The following is a 19,257-nucleotide window of genomic DNA, read 5'->3' on the forward strand; positions in this document are numbered from 1 at the left end:
CTCGGGGCCTCCGCAGGAGCCGCTCGGGACCGGGGTGAGCCGCGGGGCTGGGGGGGAGCCGGGGCACAACCGGGGCTCGGGGTGACCTTGGGGCGGTGCTGATGCCGCTGTGCCCGCAGGAGACCATCTTGGGGCTCACCGCGATCTTCATCGCGTTCCTCGCGCCCAGCGGCTGGATCCTGAGCCACCTCGAGGACTACAAGAAGCGGGAGTGACCCCTCCGCCGCCACCTCCTGCTCCCCGCGGGACCAGCGCTCTCCGGGACCATCCCCCAACGCACTCGGCGCCATCCGGCTCCCTCCAGCACCCCAATAAAGCCCGTTCCACCCTGCAACCGCTTGGGTCCTTCCGGGGTGGGGGGGAGGGGTTGGGGGGGCGGGGGCTGCTGGATGGAGAGGGGAGCCCTGTTGCTAGGGGGTGATGCTGTTGCTAAGGGGCGGGGCCTCTTGCTAGGGGCGGGGCAGCTCAAGTCCGTTTCATAGGCGCGGCCCGTTGCTAGGCAACCACTCTCATGAGAGCAACTTCCGCTTCCCTGAAGAGTACTTCCGGGATTCCAACCAATCGAGTTCAACTTCCGGCAGGCCACATGATGTCCTAGCCGGAAGAGACGTGGCAGTGACGTCAGCGCGGCCGGTGGATCCCGGTAACGGCGCCAGGCCCCGACCCGAGCCCCGGTGAGCGCGCGGGGAGGGAGAAGGAGGCGGGGCTTAGCGGGGGTGGCCACGCCCCCAGCGGCACTTTGCCGCCCTCTGGTGGAGCAGCGGGGCCGGGAGGTTCCGGTAACCCGAGGGGGGGGTCCCGGTGCTGACCCCCCCCCCCCCCCCCCCGCAGCCGATGAACGCGCGGCGCCGGCACGGCTCCAGGCAGCGGGAACCGGGCGTTTACGTGGGGCCGCCCCAGACGCAAACCGTGACCCCCCCGCACACCCCCCCTCTTCCGCCGCCACCGACGGTTCTCGCCGCGCTCCCCCCGCCCGGCCCGGACGTCATGTCGTGTCGCGACAGGACCCACGAGTTCCTGTCCGCTTGTAAATCGCTGCAGGGCCGGCAGGTGAGTGCCCCCCCCCCCCACCCCGTTCCCACTTCCCCCCCCATCCGGTTTCGGGGTGTCGCTCACCCCCCCGTCCGGTCTGAAACCCCCCCCTCCCCGTTCTCCACCGCAGGACGGGGCCCAGCCCGGGAGAGCGGCACCGGGGGCCGGGCGGCAGCGCAGCGAGTTCAGCCTCATGGCCAAGTGAGGGGGGGCGACAGGGGGGGGACATGATGGGGGAATGGGGGGAGCTGATTTAGGGGGAGCAGTGGGGGAGACCCCAGTAGGGAGAGGAGTGGGACAGGGCTTGCGGGGGTCCCAGCGAGGGGGGTCTTGGGGACCCCATGGGGGGGTGCAGGGATGGGGTGACCCATAGCTTGGGGGAGCAGTGGGAGGGGTTAAGAGGCCCTCACATTGAATGGGAATGATGGGGGTTAAAGGGGGGGACACAACAAGGGTGGGAGGGGGATGGGGGGGATTGGGGCTCCCCCATCTCTGACACCCCCTCCCCCCACCAGGCGCATCGGAAAGGACCTGAGCAACACCTTTGCCAAGCTGGAGAAACTGACGATCCGTGAGTGGGGAGGAAGAAACTGGGGGGGAGGGGGCACAAAGTGGGGGTGCAATGGGGTGCCTTGATCCCCCCCATTTCCTCATCCCCTTCCCCCCCCCAAACAGTGGCCAAGAGGAAATCGCTGTTCGATGACAAAGCCGTGGAGATCGAGGAGCTCACCTACATCATCAAACAGGTCTGGGGGGCCCGGGGGGGAGTATAGGAGGGCATGTGTGTATTATGGGATGTTCCTGACACCACCACCCCCCCCCAACCCCCTTCCATTGCAGGACATCAACAGCCTGAACAAGCAAATCGCGCAGCTGCAGGAGGTGGTGCGGGCACGGGGGGGGCAGAACGGGCGCCACGTCCAGACCCATTCCAACACCGTGGTGGTGTCGCTGCAGGTGGGGACGTGGAGTGGGGGGACACGGGGGAGGACATGGGGGAGGCACACAGGGACAAATGCATCCCCCCCCCGGCTCATTTTTATCCTTCCCTCCTCAGTCCAAACTGGCTTCGATGTCCAATGACTTTAAGTCAGTGCTAGAGGTGCGGACAGAGGTGAGGCGCTGCCCCCCTTCTCCTTGGGTCCCCCCCTTCTCCTTACATCCCGCTATTTTCCTCCTATCCCCTTTTTCTTCCATCCCCACCTTTGCCCCCCCCTTTTTTTCCAACCTTCTCTTATCCTGCATTTGTCTCCCATTTGTCCCCCACCCTTCTGAGTCCTTTTCCCCCCATTCTTCCCACTTTCCCCCTTTTTCTCCCTCTTTTCTCCCCTTTTCCCTCCCCCATTTCCCCCCAACCCCCTCCTTCCCCCCTTTTCTCCCTCTGACTCCTCCACTGCTCTCCGGTCCCCTCCATCTGCGCTTTTTTCCCCTTTTCCCTCCCCTTTCCTCCCCAACATCCCTTTTTTCCCCCCTTTTCCCCCTGTTGACTCCCCTATTGCCCTCCAGTGTGACCCAGACCTTCTTTGCCCCATTTCCCCCCCATCCCCCCCATAACTCCCATTTCCCCCCCAGAACCTGAAGCAGCAGCGTAGCCGCCGCGAACACTTCTCCCGTGCCCCTGTGTCCGCATTGCCCCTTGCTGCCGGCAACATGGGTGAGTCCATGGGGGGGTTGGGGTGCCGGGAGGGGGACATGAGGGTCTTTACCCCACACACACACCCCATGGAACCCCACACACACACACCCCATGGACTCCCCCTATCTCCCCATAGGCAGCTCCACAGTGCTGCAGGATGAGTCCCCACGTGCTGGCTCCGTGGCCATCGAGATGGACGCACGGACGAGCCAACAGCTCCAACTGATCGATGAGCAGGTGGGGACACTGACAATGGGTCCTGGTGTCATGGGGGGGAACAATGATGTGTGGTGTCCACCCCCCCCAGAATGAGCTTGGAGAATGATGCTCCTGCCGTTGTCCTGCAGGATTCCTACATCCAGAGCCGGGCAGACACAATGCAGAACATTGAATCCACCATCGTGGAGCTGGGATCCATCTTCCAGCAATTGGCTCATATGGTGAAGGAGCAAGAGGAGACGATCCAGAGGTGCCATTCCCAGTTTCCCACCTGCTCCGTTTCCATCCATCCTTTCTGTCCGTGCCTCCTTTCACTGTGCCCCATCCCATGGCAGGATCGATGCGAGCGTGGAGGACGCGCAGCTGAACGTGGAGGCGGCTCATGGGGAGATCCTCAAGTACTTCCAGTCGGTCACATCCAACCGGTGGTTGATGGTCAAGATCTTCCTCATCCTCATCGTCTTCTTCATCGTCTTCGTTGTTTTCCTGGCCTGAGGGTCTCTTTCTTTTCCCTGTCCACCGGATGGGACAGATGGACTTGATCCGTGCTCTGTGGGGCTCGGAGATGGACACTGCTGTGGGGGTGGGGTCTGCTGGAACCCCCCCAAGTGCCCCGGGGACCCCCTCATTGTCCCCCGCAGGGTGTGGGGGGCAGCACCAGCTCTCCCCCTGCAGGTCCCGCAGCCTATGCTGAGGCTGGTCCCTGTTCCCAGCCGGTCATGGTGGCTGCAGACCCCTGCTGGGGGGGCCAGGATTACCGGGAATGCTGCCACCCCCTGCCCCCGGAGTGGCTGCAGCCCCCTCGTAAAGCTGTGGGACCCCCTGGAGGGGGGCTGTGGACCCCGGGGGGTCCCCTGGGGGGGGCTGAGGACCCCCATTAAACACTTGGGACCCTCGTGGGGAGCTGCAGAGCCCCTTAAATCTGTGGGACCCTTGGGGAAGGGCTGTGGACCCCAGTATGGCCCCTGGAGGGGCTGTGGGACCCTCGGGGGGGGGGCTGAAGTCCCTCCCTTAAACATTTTGGACCCCTTTAAAACTGTGAGACCCCCCTGCGTGGGGAGCTGTGGACCCCGATAGGGCCCCTGGGTGGGACCCCCGTTAAACCCCCTGGACCCACCCTGGGGTGCTGCAGTCCCCATTAAAGCCGTGGGACCCCATGGTATTGGTGGGTTCCTCTTCCGAGTTTCGTTCTTCAGTGAGCGGGATTCGAACCGGTGACGTCTGAATGGTTTCGGGGCAGGTTTGGCTTGGGCGTGACTACGCATGCGTGTAGGGAGGCCGGGAGCTCTGGGCGGAAGTGACGAACGGGGGCGTGGCCCGGCGGTGAGGCCGCGGCTGCCGGTGGCGGCGATGGCGGAGGAGGCCAAGGGCGGGTTCAGCGGTGAGCGGCGGCGCCGGGGCCGGGACGGGAAGGGGGGCGGGGGAGAGCCCCGGAGGGGGCGTCCGGGAGGAGCGGGACGAGCGGGGCTCTGTAGGCCGCGGGGGTTGGAGGCGGTGCTAGGCCCGGGCTGTGGGCCTGGAGGGGAATGGGGCCTGAGGAGGGAGGTGGGGTCTGGAGGGTGGAGGAGGGGGTAGGGGAGAGGGGATGGGGTCAGAGGGGGGAGGCTGGCGTCAGGGGGACATAAACGGGGTCGGGGTACGGAGATCGGGGATGGGGCGTGGAGGGAGGAGATGGGGATCCAGAGAGAGGAGCTTGGGGTCAGAGGGGGGAGGTGGGCGTCAGATAAAGGGGGTTTGGGTAAAGGGGTCGGGGTTGGGGACTTGGAGTCGCTTGGAGGGCAGGGGGAGTGGTCCAGGGGAAGTGATGGGAGTTGGAGGAAGGAGATGGGGGTCGGGGATAATGGGAGTCACAGAGGGGAGATGGGGGCCTGGAGGGGGGGGTTCACAGAGGAGATGTGGGTCAGGGACAGGGAACGGGGGTCAGAAGATGGGGCTGGAGCCCCAGCGGCAGGAGATGGGGCCCTGCAGGGGGTTCGTGGGGTTCCAAGGCTCAGGGCTGGGCCCCCCACCGAGCGTGGCTCCCGGTGCCCCCGGCAGAGCACGATGACCGGGTGGGCGGGCGCGTGTTCTCGGGCCGGCGGAAGAAGGGCCGGGGCCCGTTCCGGGGCAAGATGTACAGCGAGGTGACCCCGCGGGCGCGGAGCCGGGGCGGCCCCGGGGGGCGCCCGCGCCCCGACGACGACGACGGAGACGTCCCCATGAGCGACGCACACGACGGCCCCCATGCCCGATAGTGAGTGCAGGGGGATCCCCCCACCCCGGGAAACTGGGATAATGGCGTTTGCCAGGGGTGCCAGGCCTTGGCTCCACTCTTCCCTGCATTCCCAGCTTGCCCTATGGGCCCCGGCCCAACCGCACGGCCAACATCCACATCACGGTCCGGAGGGATCTGCCTGCGCCGGAGCGGAGCAGCGGATCCAGCCGGGAAGGGGGGCGCAGAAACTGGTTCAAGATCACGGTGAGTGGGGATGGGGGCATCCAGTTTTCCATGGCACAGGAATGGGATGGGGCCAGGGGCACCTGGTTTTCCATGGCACATGAATGGGGATGGAGACTGGAATGCTGTTGCAGCAGGGAGAGGGAGAAAAATGTTTTTTCCGAAGGCTTGAGATGGAGAAAAGTAGTCTCATGTTTCACCAGCAGAGCTTTAGGTGGGATATTAGAAAGAATTCCTGCTGGAAATAGGCTGCCAGGAAAAAGGATTGGGGTGCCATCACAGGAGGGATCAGAAAATACCCGAAAAGGATATAAATCCATGGAATAGCGATTTAAGCCGCAGAAAAGGAGGATGACACCTGGAAAACAGGTTAAATCCATTGGGAATCAAAGCTGAACCAGCTATGGGAGATGTTGCCAATTGAGGCCTGAAGGAATTGCAGGTATTCCTGGAATAAGGATGAGTTATATAACGCAGACATGGTGTTTGTTATGGAATAACCCACTGGAGAGCACCCTTTCCCTTCAGGACAGCACTGAAACAATCCAGATCATCCCTCCCACTTGTTTCCAACTGGAATAGTGCAGTTTAGCCCAGTCTTTTCCAGTTTCTCATTGTCTTTCTTTGCCTGCCACTGGGTTCGTGCCTCTTCCAGATCCCCTATGGCAAGAAGTACGACAAGTCCTGGCTGCTGAGCTCCATCCAGAACCTCTGCAGCGTCCCCTTCACCCCCGTCGAGGTGAGGGGGAGGGGGGGCCCTTTCTTCCCGTTTTGGGGGGGTTTAGGATGATTTGGAAGCTCAATCCCGACCTTTCACAGTTCCACTACGACCACAACCGAGCTCAATTCTACGTGGAGGATGCCACCACCGCCAGCGCGCTCAAGCAGGTCTCCCGCAAGATCACGGACAGGGATAACTACAAGGTGAGAGGCTCCTCCGGGGCTGCGCTTCCCATGGGAATGATCCCGGGGCACGGAGCCTGCTCCTTCCCTCAGCAGGGGCCTGTTCGCAGCTCTCTGCTGTTGTAGGTGGTGATCGTGATCAATGCCTCGGCTCCGCCTCAGTCCCTGCAGAATGAGCTGAAGCCAGAGGAGGTTGAGCAGCTGAAGGTGAGGGTGTGGGGAGAGGAAGAGGAAGGGGAAGGGGAAGCACCTGCCTGGTCCTTCCTCTTCACCCTCTTCCTCCCCCTCGCGCTGCCCCAGCTGTGCATGAGCAAGAGATATGATGGCTCCCAGCGAGCTCTGGACCTCAAGAGCCTCCGCGGGGACCCAGGTAAGAGGCACCGGTTACCCTGGGGACACCAGGGGTTGGGGCTGTGGGGAGCAGGGTCCCACCCCTCCATTTCCCCCTATAACCCCTTCAATTTCCACTCCCAAACCTCCCGATTTTCCCCTTCATGCCCCAGTTTCCCTCCTGATCCCCCCAGTTTCGGCCCTCAACCCCAATTTCCCCATAAAACCCCCAATTTGTTCTCTGACCCCCTTAATTTCTCCCTTCGCTTTCCGATTTGTTCGTTTACTCCCCCAAATTCCTCCTCACACTGCACAATTTATTCTCTGATCTCCTGAATTTCTCCCCGTAATTTCCCAATTTCCCCTTATAAAACCCCCAATTTTCACTGTTATCCCCCCCAATTCCCACCCTGATCGCCCCATTCTCATCCCCCCAGACCTGGTGGCGCAGAGCATCGATGTGGTGCTGAACCAGCGCAGCTGCATGCTGGTGGTGCTGCGCATCATCGAGGACAACATCCCTGAGGTGAGCCCCTCCTCGCGGACCCCCCAATCCCTTTCCCCCCCCACCCAATTCCCATTCCCACCCCCCCACATTCCTGTTTCCCCCCTACAGCTGCAGTCCCTCAACCTGAGCAGTAACAAGCTCTATCGCCTCGATGACCTCTCCGAGCTGGCACAGAAAGCAGCCGGGCTCAAGATCCTCGACCTCTCTCGCAACGAGGTGGGTGCCCCCCCTCTTTATGTATGCTCACCCTCCCCTTTATGTGTGGCCCTCCCCTGTATGTGTGCCCCTTCTTTGTGTGCTCCTGTCTTTACGTGTGTTTTCCTTTATGTGCCCCCATCTTCTCTGTTCGTTTATGTGTCTGTCCTTCCTCTTTACGTGCCATTTGTCTTCTGTGTGCCCTCCCTTTTATGTGCCCCCATGTCCTGTGTGCCCCGATCTCCTAAGTGCCCCCCATCTTTATGTGTGCCCCCATCTTTAAGTATGCCCCACGTCTCTTGTGTGCGTCCATGTCTTGTGCCCCCCTCTTCCGTGTGCCCCCATGTTGTATGTCTCCCTCTCTTTATGTGTGCCCCCATCTCCTGTGTGCCTTCCTCTTTTGTGTGTCCCCCTTTATGCATGCTTTTCTCCTGTGCCCCCCTCTCCTGTGTGCCCCCCATCTTCCATGTGCTCCCATGTTCTGTGTGCTTTCTTCTTTATGTGTGCCCCCATGTCCTGTGTGTTCCCCTTCTTTATATGTGCACCTCTCTTCCGTGTGCCCCCCTCTTTATGTGCCCCCCATCTCGTCTGTGACCCCCCTTCTGTGTGTCCCACTCTTTGTGCCCCCTATCTCCTGTGCACCCCCCTCTTTATGTGTGCCCCCATCTCCTGTGTGTTCCCATCTCCTAAGTGCCCCCCCACATCTGTGTGCCCCTCTTTTTTATGTGTGCTCCCCTCTTCCAAGTGACCACTCTCCTGTTTGCCCCCCTTTCTGTGTGCCCGCCTCTTTTCTGTGTGCTCCCCCCTTTATGTGGCCCCCCTTCCATGTGCCCCCCATCCCCGTGCCCTCCTCACCCCATCCCTGCCCCCCACCCCCGCACAGCTGAAATCCGAGCGGGAGCTGGACAAGGTGAAGGGGCTGAAGCTGGAGGAGCTGTGGCTGGATGGGAACCCCCTGTGCGACGCCTTCCGGGACCAGTCCTCCTACATCAGGTCAGTGCTAGGCCTGGGGCGGCCCCAGGGGCCCGTGGGCCGCCCCTGCTCCACGGGGGGCACCACGGCAGGACCAGGAGAGGCTGCTTCCCCCTCCCAGTTCCACTCAGCGGTGCCTGGATCCCCCCAGTTCCCATCCCGAGGTTCCCCCGGAGCCCCCGGTCGTGGTGCGGAGCCGGAGCCGATGCGTTTCAGCTGCTCGGAGCCCTGCTCCCTTCTTCCTGCTTCCTCCTTATCCCCCTGCTTCCCTCCTCATCCTCCCCCCGGCTTCCCTCCTCATGTCCCTGCTTCCCTCCTCATCCTCCTCCCTTGGGAACACACAGCCTCTTCTCCCCAGCGCTCCCTGCCCGCTGCTCCTGCCCTCCTGCCGTGCAGACGGGGCTTTGGCCAGCGCTCCCCCCCCACCATTCCAGGGGGATTTTAAGGGGTGCAGGACCTGATGTGGGGCAAAATTCCTTCCTGCCCCATGGAGCTGCCTCCCCCCATGCCCGCGTTCCGCCCTCGACGATGGCTGGTTAGCCAGAGACGGGTAAGATTCCTCACGGGAGGAACAACCTAAGACAGGCACAGCCGTGCAGTGGCCGAACGCCGCCGCCTCCGCTGCGGTTGGCTTGGGCTGGGGATGCTCCTCCAGCACCTGCAGCTCGCTCCGGGCAGGTCCCCCCGTGGCATTCCTGGGTTTGCCTGCGCCGGCTCCCAGCAACGGATTCGGGATCTCGGCTCCGGATGCGGCTCCAAACCAGAGCCGGGAGGGAGCAGCACTAAGGAGAAGAGGCTCTGCCCTGGGGGTCCCCATCCCTCTGCCCCCCCTCACTTTGGCTTCACTCCTTCCTGGCTCGATGGGGGGTGATCTCCATCTCCCCCCCACCCCGCACCCCCCAATCCCATTCCCCCCCCCGTCCCAAAGCAGCAGCTCCACAGCTGTAAACAGCTGGATCGTGCCAATGGTTGTGCCACGGCCGGTGGGAATCTCCCTCTTCCCCCTTTTCCCTCCTCCAGGCACCTGCACCCAGGTGAGTATGAGCCAGGTAAGACCCGAGCTGGGTGCGGGGACCCTCAGAGATCCCCCCCAAAGGGGCAGGGGCAGCCCTGGGGCGGGGGGGTGGGGATAGAACCAGCCGCCCCCCGGATGATGGGGAGCAGCTTTGGGGTGCCCCCAGTGCCATCGACCCACAGGGAGGGCAGGGAAAAGCCGGGGGGGGAGCGATGGGGGGATGCAGGGAGGGGGTTGGGGTTTGTTACGGGGGGGGATCCTGGGCACCAAAGTGACTCCGATCCCTCTGCAGCTCCGTCAGAGAGAGGTTCCCGAAGCTGCTGCGGCTGGTGAGTGGGGGGGGGGAACGGGGGGGGACACGGGCTTGGGGGGGGATCAGGAAGGGGCTGGGGGCAGGAAGGGGATTCTCTTCCCCCAGCCCCATGTTTCCTCCCCCCAGGATGGGCACGAGCTGCCTCCACCGATCGCCTTTGACGTGGAGGCACCAACAACACTCCCACCATGCAAGGTGAGGATGGGGGGAGAACACACAACACGGTGTGAGGGGGACACACATGACCCTGGGGGTGTCTGTGTCCCCATCCTGGCCTTGCGGCTGTCACGCGGGGGTCACCATCTTTGTGTCCCCCCTTTCCAGGGCAGCTACTTCGGCTCTGATGACCTGAAGGTTTTGGTGCTGAGGTTCCTGCAGCAGTGAGTGGGGAGGTTGGGGGTTGGGGTGTCCCCCCCCTCTGTTCCCACTCCTCCTCATCCTCACACTCATCCCTTCCACTTCCCACCCCATCCATAGGTATTACTCCATCTACGACTCCAGCGACAGGCAGGGGCTGCTGGACGCCTACCACGATGGCGCCTGCTGCTCCCTCAGCATCCCCTTCGGACCCCAAAACCCACCCAGGTATGGTCCCCCGGGACCCCCCCCAGCACCCCCCTGTGGCCTTGGGGTGGCTTCTACAAGTGCTTGTCCCACAGGAACAGCTTGAACGAGTACTTTAAGGACAGCAGGAACGTGAAGAAGCTGAAGGATCCCAGTAAGTCCAGCCCCATTGTGAGGGGGCACCCCAAGGAGGGTTGTGGGCTCCATGTGAGGAGAGGAGGAAGAGGAGGAAGGAGAGAAGAGGAGAGGAGGAAGAAGAGGGAGGGGGAGAAGGGAGGAGGAAAAAGAGAGAGGAGGAGGGAGGAGGAAGGAGAATGGAGGAGGAGGAGGGAGGAGGAAGGTCTCAGCCTCCGTCCCGCCCCCAGCCATGCGCTTCAAGCTGCTCAAGCACACGCGGCTCAACGTGGTGGCTTTCCTGAACGAGCTGCCCAAGACCCAGCACGACATCAACTCCTTCATGGTGGACATCTGCGCACAGACGGTGAGTGAGGGGCAGCCCCACGGGCTCCTCACCCCCTCCCCAGAGCCCTCCTCACCATCCCCTCCCTTCCAGAACACACTGCTGTGCTTCGCTGTCCATGGGATCTTCAAGGAAGGTGAGTTCCAGCCCACACGTCCCCCCTCGGGCTTCAGCCGCAGCTTCCCCCCGTCACCACCTCCTGCTCTTCCGCAGTGGATGGGAAATCCCGGGATTCGGTACGAGCCTTCACACGGATGTTCATCGCCGTGCCCGCCGGCAACACCGGGTAAGGGCTAACGGCCCCCTCCATGTGGGTTTTGCTGTTGGAAGATGGGGTTTGGCCCTTGAGAGATGGTTTAGGCCATCTCAAGATGATTCTCACCTGTGCGAGATGAGTCTGAGTCAACTCGAGATGGTTTTGGCCAGTTCAAGGTGGTTTATGCTCTTGAGAGATGGGTTTAGGCCAACTTGAGATGGTTTTGGCAGATGGGGTTGGCCATTGGGAGATGGTTTAGGCCACTTCAAGATGGTTTATGCTGTTGGAAGATGGGTGTAAGCCATCTTGAGGTGGGTGCTGGGAGATGGCTTTTGGCCATCTCCAGATGGTTTTGGCCATTGGGAGATGCTTTTAGGCCATCTCAAAATGCGTTTGGTTGCTGGGAGATGCTTTTGGCCACTGGGAGGTGGGTTTTGGCCATTGGGATATGCTTTTTGACCACCTCAAGCTGCTTTTGCCCCCTGGGTGCTGCTTTGTCACCATTGCCCAACGACAACCTCCCATCCCTGGCGCTCTCCCCCCACGGCGGCACCCACACCGCCCCCCGTGCCCCCCCAGGCTGTGCATTGTGAACGACGAGCTCTTCGTGCGCAACGCCACGACGGAGGAGCTGCGCAAAGCGTTCCTCCTGCCCGCGCCCACCCCCTCCTCCAGCCCCGTGCCCACGCTGGCGGCCGAGCAGCAGGAGATGCTGGCGGCCTTCGCCATGCAGTCAGGCATGAACCTCGAGTGGTCCCAGAAGTGAGTCCGGGGGGGCACGGCAGGGGAGCGGGGGTTCAGGGGTCAGATGGGGCTGGGGTGGTTAAATGGGGCTCGGGGTGGGGGGCTTAGATAGGGGCTGGGGGTGTTAAATGAGGTTTAGGGAAGGTCAGATGGGGTCTGTTGGGGTTAAATGGGGGCTGGGGGGGTCAGATGGGGTCTGAGAGCAAGGAGATGGGATCTTTGGAGAGGGTCAGATGGGGTCTGGGAGAGATGAGATGGGGTCTGCAGGGGGTTAAATGAGGTCTGGGGGGGTCAGATGGGGTTTGGAAGGGTCAGAGGGCTCTGGGCAGGGACCACTTTGCTCCATAGAGGGGTCTCCAATGTCTCCTCCATCCTCTCCCCTCCCAGGTGCCTGCAGGACAATGACTGGGACTACGGCCGCGCTGGGCAGGTCTTCACCCAGCTCAAGGTGCATGGGGGGCGGTCTGAGCCCTCACTGACCCCCATCTGCTCCCCCTAAAGCCCATCTGAACCCCTTATCCCAGACCCCTTGTGACCCCGCCCCCAGACCCATCCGACCCCCTCTGACCCCCCCCCCAGACCCATCCGACCCCCTCTGACCCCCCCCCAGACCCATCCGACCCCCCCCTGACCCCCCCCCCCCCCCCCAGACCCATCCGACCCCCTCTGACCCCCCTGTTCTCTCTTGCAGCTGGAAGGGAAGATCCCGGAGGTGGCGTTCCTCAAGTGAGCGCCGCTCCCCCCGTTCCTCCCCCCTCTTCCCAGCGTTTTATTCCTCCCCCCTCTTCCCAGCGTTTTATTCCTCCCGTTTTGTAAATAAACCGTTCCCGGCCCCGTTCCAACGCGGTGCGTTCTGGGGGCGCGGCGCCTTTAAAAGGGGGTGGGGGTGGGGGGTTGGTTCACGACAGCGATGGCGGCGGAGAGCCGGAAGTGAAGGGGTGAAGGGAACCGGAAGTAGAAAGGGGTCAATATGGCGGCGCCCAGGGCCCGGGGGGCCGCCGCCGCGGCGTTAGCGCTGGAGGTGGCGGCGGCCCCGCCGCGGGACGTGGTTCTGTTCCGGCACGACCGGGACCGGTTCTTCCGCCTGGTCGGGCTCTTCTGCGCGGGGCAGGCGCTCTTCTGGGGCTACCTGGCGCATTTCGCCTTCACGGCGCTGCGGCCCGCGCCCGACCCCGCGCCGGGCCCCGAGGATCCCTTCCGGCCCCGCGATAACAAATGGCGCTTCGGCTTCACCGGGTCCTGCCTCACCCTCGGTACGGGCGGGGAGCGGGGGAGGGACCGGGGTTAGGCTGGGTTTAAGAGGGCAGGACCGGGCCAAACGGGGTCCAGGGCAGCGGGAGCGGGACCGGGCTTAAAGCGGGTGTAGGGGGGCAGGACTGGGCTCAGTCCGGGCTGAAGAGGGCCGGACCGGGCTCAAACCGGGTGCAGAGGAGCGGGGTCGGGCTCAAACCGGGCCTAGGAGGGCAGACCCAGGCTGAGGGCAGCGGGACTGAGCTCAGACCGGGCTGAGGAGGGTGGGACCGGGCTCAGACCGGGTGCAGTGGGGCAGGGATGGGCTCAGCCCGGGCCCAGGGGCACGGGACAAGGCTCAGACTGGACCCAGGGCAACGGCACCGGGCTCAGACTGAGCCCAGGAGAGCAGGGACCCGGCTCGGCCCCAGCCTCGGGCAGCGGGGATGGGCTGGGCCCTGCGCTGAGCCCTCTCCCGCCCCGCAGGCTCCGTGATCGTTGCAGCCGGGTGCCTGTTCCCGTTGCGCGCCGTGCGGAAGGTGACGCTGCTGCAGGGCGGCACCGAGGTGTCCATCAGCACCCACGGGCCGCTGGGGCTGGGGCAGGGCCCCACCATCACCGTGCCCCTGCGCCACGTGTGCTGCCGCTCCCACCGCTCCGAGGTGCCGGCCACCATCCCCCTCAAGGTGAAGGGACGCCCCTTCTTCTTCCTGCTGGACAAGGAGGGGCAGGTCTCCAACCCCCGGCTCTTTGATGTCACCGTCGGCGCGTACCGCAACCTCTAGGCCATGGAAACGCTGGCTCCCAATAAACCTCCATCCACCACGTGTCCTGCTTTGTCACTGGTAGTGCGGGAAGCCCCCAGCCCAGCATCCCTGTTCCATAGACTCGGGTGTGCTGAGCTCCACCGTGCTCTTCCTCATCCGCAGCACCTTGGTCATCCCTGAGGGCAGCTGGAGCCACTGTGGTGGCTTCAGGGGAGCCCTCTCACCTCCTCGTTAGCCTCAGTCGCCTCATTAACTCCAACTCCCCACCCTCCTCTGGGATCAGTGGGCACTTTCACCCTTGCCTCCTCATGCGCATCCTCATACCCATCCTGCAGGACCAGTTACCTCTGCAAGGAATAATCTGGGGCATTCTGAAGCCATTCGGGGTGCAGGGTTGGGGCCAGCAGAGCTCTGTGGTGGGGAGCAGTGTTGGGAAAAGGCTCAGAGCAGTTTTGGGGTGTAAAGGGGCAATTTTGGGGTCTGAGGTAGGAGCTCCCCTATTGCGGTGCCTCTCAGGCGCATCCTTCATCCCACCCCCTGCGCGGCCTGGGGCAGGGTGTGGGCGTGGCCGACCAAATGGGCGGGCCCATGCAAATTAGCGTTGTGAGGGACGTATGCGGTGTGATGCAAATGAAGATCCCCAGTACCGCACAGGGGGCGGGGCTATGCTAATGAGACACCACATGGGTCATAAAGGCTGCCGGGAGGCTCTGCAGCGGGCGGGTTCTCGGGGTTCACCCCGGTTCGGTGCCCGCGGGATGAGGACAACAGCGCGGGGCGGTGCGGGGAGAGCAGCGGGGAACGGGCCCTGGGGCGGAGCGGGGTGACCGTGATGTGAGTGAGTGCGGGCCCGCTTGGCCCGGGGGGCAGGGGAGGTGTTCGGCATCGCTTCTCGGCCTTTTGGCTAAGATCGAGTGTAGTATCTGTTCTTATCAGTTTAATATCTGATACGTCCTCGATGAGAGGACTTTATATTAAACGGATTTTTGGGCGTGGGAGTCGGCCCCGGAGCTTGCTCCATCCGCTCCGCGCATCGTCCCGGTATTGCAGCGCCTCCGGGCTCGGTGCACCCCTGCGGGGACCTGCTGCTGGTCAAAGACAGAGCCGAGCTCCGGGGGAGCTTCAGCGAGTGCGGGGATGCGCTCCTCATCCCGTCCTGGGCTGCGCTTGCTGCTGCTCCCCTCAGCCGTAACTCGGTCCCCGCTCTGTGGGCAGAGCCCGTGTCCCGTCCCCAGCCCCGTCCATGGTCTCCAGAGCAGGGGCTGCAGCAGCTCCCATAGGAGCCGGGCTGAGAGCGTTGGGGCTGCTCAGCCTGGAGAGGAGAAGCTGCGAGGAGCGCTCAGAGCAGCTTCCAGGGGCTGAAGGGGGCCGCGAGGACGCTGGGGAGGGACCCTCAGCAGGGACTGGAGCGGTGGCACAAGGGGCTCTCCTGGGTTCAGCAGCCGCAGTCATTTCCTCTCCTTCTCAGCAGCCGGTGCAGCGCTGCGGTTTTGGCTTTCGGCCTGGGCACGGCGCTGACAGCACCGATGGTTTCAGTTACTGCTCAAATGTTTGGTCTGGCCAAGGACTTTGTGAGCCTCGTGCTCTGCCAGGGAGGAGGGGAGGCCGGGAGGAAGCAGAGACCGGACACCTGACCCAAACTGACCAAAGAGGGATTCCATAGCACAGCACGTCATGCCCAGGAGGTAAGGGGGAGTGACCCGGAAGGGCTAGGGGGATTGCAGGGTTGGAGGAGGTATCGGTCGGTGCTCGGCTGGGGAGAGTGGGGCGAGTTATCTGTTGACTGGTGCTGAGGTGTTGTCTTCTCTTCCCTTGTTATTTCATTTATCATTATTGTTATTGGTGGTAGCAGTAGTGATTTGTGTTATACCTTAGTTACTAAACTGTTCTTATCCCAGCCCGTGGGAGTTGCATCCTTTTTGATTCTCCTCTCCGTCCCTCCAGGAGCAGGGGGAGGGCAGGAAGGGGGGGAGTGAGTGGACGAGGTTTGTGGTTGGGTTTAAACCACGACAGTTCTTTTTGGCGCCCAACGTGGAGCTCAGAGGGTTGAGATAACGACAGAGATGATCGGATTAATAGTCGTCACAGTGCTGATTTATTGGCTCTCAAAGTTGTTTCTCTTGCTCTCAGAGTTTCAGAGTGTAGTGCATTACTTAGAGCCGGTATTCCCTGTGTTAGTGTTTATCAAGTGTGGGGCTTGGGCTGAGGTTTTTGTTTCACTGTACTTTATGGCAATGGCTTGTAACACGGGTGGGCTCCAGCAGCAGGGAGGCATGGCCGTGGCCGTGGATTTGTACCCGGCCGTCCCACTGCTCTTCACCGTCCTGGCCCTTGTCCTCGCCTCCGTCTTTGTGAGGCCGCGGGGAGCCGAGGGGGAGCGGCCCCGGGAGCCGGCGGCGGCCGAAGCGGCCCGGGAGAGCGGCCCCGGGGACCAGGCGGCGGCGGGAGCGGGGCCCGAGCCCGGGAAGGAGGCGGCTGCTGAGCAGCGGGAGGAGGCGGCCGAGGAGCCGAGCCCCGCGGAGGAGCCGAGCCCCGCGGCCGAGCCCAGCCCCGCGGCGGCCGAGAGCGTCCCCCGGCAGCCGCCCGCCGAGCCCCGGGAGGATGCAGGAGCCCCCGCAGCATTTCCCAGCACGGCAGAGCAGGAAGAGCTGCACCCAGGGAAAGAGAAGCTGGTGGTGGGAGCGCCGGCAGGCACGGCAGCTGCACCAGCCCCAGGGACAAGCACAGCAGCGTCATTGGAGAGTTCTGAAGGGTCTGAATGGCCTTTGGGTACCCTTGGGACCTGCCTGCTGGTTGCGATGGGGATCAGCATGCTGGCACACACACAGAGGGTGTTCTACCCACGGCCGTTTTGTCTGATCTCAGAAGTTAAGCAGAGTCAGGTTTGCTTCTTGTCTGGGGTTAGACGACGGTATAGGAGGACCAGGAGATCTTCCCCAGGGCTGGACAGCCATGAGTGGCAGTGTGTGTGGGACAGTATGAGCGAGGATCTGGTCCACTGGGCCCCTCCAGTGCTTTGGAAGCATTGGGGATGGAAGGCAGCTCTATGGGGTCCCCAGCAACAAGCTGCAGAAATTGCTGAAGGGGACAGTGAATTATTTTGAGCCTGGTGGGCCCATGGCACTTCAGGCCATCAGGGCAGAGGTGCGACATAGAGATGGACTCATGATCGAGGGGTGGACTTAGCAATGGACACTATTGCCCAGGTTATTCACGAGTGTGTACACTGCACACAGCCTCTCCTGTTCTGAGAGACTCTAACAAGAGATGGAGCCTGACATCATGGACCAGATGGACTCAGCAGCATTATAGGTCCATGCACTAAGAAATGATCTTTTTCTCTGTGTACATGTAGATGTATATATATATATATATATATGTAAGAGTGATGGCATATTGAAGATGTGGGATCTGAGCATGACGTGAATGGTATGGAATAAGGGGTGGATAATGTCCTGGGTTGAGCAGCAGCAGTCATTTTTCTCCTTCTTAGGAGCTAGTGCAGTGCTGTGTTTTGATCTTTTGGCTTGGGAACAGTGCTGATAACGCCGATGTTTTCAGTTACTGCTCAAATGTTTGGTCTGGCCAAGGACTTTCTGAGCCTCATGCTCTGCCAGGGAGGAGAGGAGGCCGGGAGGAAGCAGAGACCGGACACCTGACCCAAACTGACCAAAGAGGGATTCCATAGCGCAGCACGGCATGCCCGGGATGTAACTGGGAGTTACCCGGAAGGGCTGGTTCACTGCGGGGTTGGACGAGGTGTCGGTCGGTGCTCGGTCGGGCTGGGTATCGGCGGGTGGTATCGTGTTCTCTTCCCTTGTTATTTCCCTTATCACCATTATCGTTGGTGGCAGCAGCAGTGATTTGTGTTACACCTCAGTTCCTGGACTGCTCTTATCTGAACCCGTGGGAGTTGCGTTCTTTCGATTCTCCTCCCCATCCCTGCGGGAGTGGGGGGAAGAACAGGGGGGGAATGAAAGAGAGGCTGCGTGGCTGATTCATGGCAGAGTGGGTTTAAACCGCGACAGGGGTGATGGGTCCAAACTGGAAGAGGGGAGATTTGGACTGGATTTAAGGAAGCTCTCCCCTATGAGGGTGCTGAGGCGCTGGCACAGGGTGCCCCGAAGAGCTGTGGCTGCCCCATCCCTGGCAGTGCTCAAGGCCAGGTTGGACACGGGGGCTTGGAGCAAGCTGCTCCAGTGGAAGGGGTCCCTGCCCATGGCAGGGGTTGGAACTGGATGAGCTCTAAGGTCCAAGACACCGATAACTCTTCATAACGCTTGGCTCTTTCTTTAGCCAAGATAAGAATCCCTGCTCCATAGACTCGGGTGTGCTGAGCTCCACCGTGCTCTTCCTCATCCGCAGCACCTTGGTCATCCCTGAGGGCAGCTGGAGCCGCTGTGGTGGCTTCAGGGGAGCCCTCTCACCTCCTCGCTAGCCTCAGTCGCCTCATTAACTCCAACTCCCCACCCTCCTCTGGGATCAGTGGGCACTTTCACCCTTGCCTCCTCATGCCCATCCTGCAGGACCGGTTTCCTCCCCAAGGAATAATCTGGGGCATTCTGAAGCCATTTGAGGTGCAGGGTTGGGGCCAGCAGAGCTCTGTGGTGGGGAGCAGTGTTGGGAAAGGGCTCAGAGCAGTTTTGGGGTGTAAAGGGGCAATTTTGGGGTCCGAGGTAGGAACTCCCCCATTGCGGTGCCTCTCAGGCGCATCCTTCATCCCACCCCCTGCGCGGCCTGGGGCAGGGTGTGGGCGTGGCCGACCAAATGGGCGGGCCCATGCAAATTAGCGTTGTGAGGGACGTATGCGGTGTGATGCAAATGAAGATCCCCAGTACCGCACAGGGGGCGGGGCTATGCTAATGAGACACCACGTGGATCATAAAGGCTGCCGGGAGGCTCTGCAGCGGGCGGGTTCTCGGGGTTCACCCCGGTTCGGTGCCCGCGGGATGAGGACAACGGCGCGGGGCGGTGCGGGGAGAGCAGCGGGGAACGGGCCCTGGGGGCGGAGCGGGGTGACCGTGATGTGAGTGAGTGCGGGCCCGCTTGGCCCGGGGGGCAGGGGAGGTGTCCGGCATCGCTTCTCGGCCTTTTGGCTAAGATCAAGTGTAGTATCTGTTCTTATCAGTTTAATATCTGATACGTCCTCGATGAGAGGACTTTATATTAAACGGATTTTTGGGCGTGGGAGTCGGCCCCGGAGCTTGCTCCATCCGCTCCGCGCATCGTCCCGGTATTGCAGCGCCTCCGGGCTCGGTGCACCCCTGCGGGGACCTGCTGCTGGTCAAAGACAGAGCCGAGCTCCGGGGGAGCTTTAGCGAGTGCGGGGATGCGCTCCTCATCCCGTCCTGGGCTGCGCTTGCTGCTGCTCCCCTCAGCCGTAACTCGGTCCCCGCTCTGTGGGCAGAGCCCGTGTCCCGTCCCCAGCCCCGTCCATGGTCTCCAGAGCAGGGGCTGCAGCAGCTCCCGTAGGAGCCGGGCTGAGAGCATTGGGGCTGCTCAGCCTGGAGAGGAGAAGCTGCGAGGAGCGCTCAGAGCAGCTTCCAGGGGCTGAAGGGGGCTACGAGGACGCTGGGGAGGGACCCTCAGCAGGGACTGGAGCGGTGGCACAAGGGGCTCTCCTGGGTTCAGCAGCCGCAGTCATTTCCTCTCCTTCTCAGCAGCCGGTGCAGCGCT

At 62.4% G+C, this 19,257-nt stretch overlaps 3 protein-coding genes and 2 non-coding genes across 5 annotated transcripts; all 5 read left to right on the top strand.

Annotated features, from left to right (window-relative positions):
- The first annotated feature begins 534 nt into the window (after positions 1–534).
- Positions 535–4,069, top strand: STX5 (syntaxin 5). Its single transcript, XM_065664782.1, has 11 exons — positions 535–674; positions 832–1,050; positions 1,163–1,233; positions 1,548–1,603; positions 1,708–1,778; positions 1,873–1,989; positions 2,090–2,146; positions 2,605–2,686; positions 2,805–2,905; positions 3,016–3,137; positions 3,223–4,069. The coding sequence occupies exons 2-11, from the start codon at positions 835–837 to the stop codon at positions 3,380–3,382; spliced, it is 1,053 nt and encodes a 350-aa protein (XP_065520854.1). The 5' UTR covers positions 535–674; positions 832–834; the 3' UTR covers positions 3,383–4,069.
- NXF1 (nuclear RNA export factor 1) lies at positions 4,058–12,426 on the top strand. The gene is made up of 21 exons (XM_065664781.1): positions 4,058–4,268; positions 4,925–5,120; positions 5,216–5,345; positions 5,980–6,063; positions 6,144–6,248; positions 6,354–6,434; positions 6,528–6,597; positions 6,995–7,083; positions 7,174–7,281; positions 8,144–8,253; positions 9,540–9,576; positions 9,687–9,755; positions 9,885–9,940; positions 10,038–10,145; positions 10,220–10,278; positions 10,490–10,605; positions 10,678–10,720; positions 10,798–10,870; positions 11,420–11,602; positions 11,972–12,032; positions 12,276–12,426. Exons 1-21 carry the CDS (start codon positions 4,151–4,153, stop codon positions 12,312–12,314), a joined length of 1,935 nt encoding a protein of 644 aa, XP_065520853.1. The 5' UTR covers positions 4,058–4,150; the 3' UTR covers positions 12,315–12,426.
- A 99-nt stretch (positions 12,427–12,525) lies between these two features.
- On the top strand, positions 12,526–13,641 carry TMEM223 (transmembrane protein 223). The gene is made up of 2 exons (XM_065664784.1): positions 12,526–12,837; positions 13,301–13,641. The coding sequence occupies exons 1-2, from the start codon at positions 12,555–12,557 to the stop codon at positions 13,597–13,599; spliced, it is 582 nt and encodes a 193-aa protein (XP_065520856.1). The 5' UTR covers positions 12,526–12,554; the 3' UTR covers positions 13,600–13,641.
- Positions 13,642–14,465: 824 nt separating this feature from the next.
- LOC136006724 (U2 spliceosomal RNA) lies at positions 14,466–14,656 on the top strand. The gene has a single exon (XR_010609240.1). It is a non-coding gene; the product is annotated as a U2 spliceosomal RNA (small nuclear RNA).
- A 4,001-nt stretch (positions 14,657–18,657) lies between these two features.
- Positions 18,658–18,848, top strand: LOC136006729 (U2 spliceosomal RNA). Its single transcript, XR_010609245.1, has one exon. It is a non-coding gene; the product is annotated as a U2 spliceosomal RNA (small nuclear RNA).
- The last annotated feature ends 409 nt before the right edge of the window (positions 18,849–19,257 follow it).

The sequence above is a fragment of the Lathamus discolor genome, unplaced genomic scaffold, assembly GCF_037157495.1.
Source record: "Lathamus discolor isolate bLatDis1 unplaced genomic scaffold, bLatDis1.hap1 Scaffold_59, whole genome shotgun sequence".
NCBI lineage: Eukaryota > Metazoa > Chordata > Aves > Psittaciformes > Psittacidae > Lathamus > Lathamus discolor.

Bases quoted from the DNA above. Each gene is read 5' to 3' on its own strand.
- STX5 (XM_065664782.1), top strand. From the start codon at position 835: ATGAACGCGCGGCGCCGGCACGGCTCCAGGCAGCGGGAACCGGGCGTT. The intron at 1,051-1,162 runs GTGAGTGCCCCC...TCTCCACCGCAG, and splicing joins AATCGCTGCAGGGCCGGCAG to GACGGGGCCCAGCCCGGGAG. The intron at 1,234-1,547 runs GTGAGGGGGGGC...TCCCCCCACCAG, and splicing joins GAGTTCAGCCTCATGGCCAA to GCGCATCGGAAAGGACCTGA.
- TMEM223 (XM_065664784.1), top strand. From the start codon at position 12,555: ATGGCGGCGCCCAGGGCCCGGGGGGCCGCCGCCGCGGCGTTAGCGCTG. The intron at 12,838-13,300 runs GTACGGGCGGGG...CCCGCCCCGCAG, and splicing joins CGGGTCCTGCCTCACCCTCG to GCTCCGTGATCGTTGCAGCC.
- NXF1 (XM_065664781.1), top strand. From the start codon at position 4,151: ATGCGTGTAGGGAGGCCGGGAGCTCTGGGCGGAAGTGACGAACGGGGG. The intron at 6,249-6,353 runs GTGAGAGGCTCC...CTGCTGTTGTAG, and splicing joins CGGACAGGGATAACTACAAG to GTGGTGATCGTGATCAATGC. The intron at 8,254-9,539 runs GTCAGTGCTAGG...ATCCCTCTGCAG, and splicing joins GACCAGTCCTCCTACATCAG to CTCCGTCAGAGAGAGGTTCC.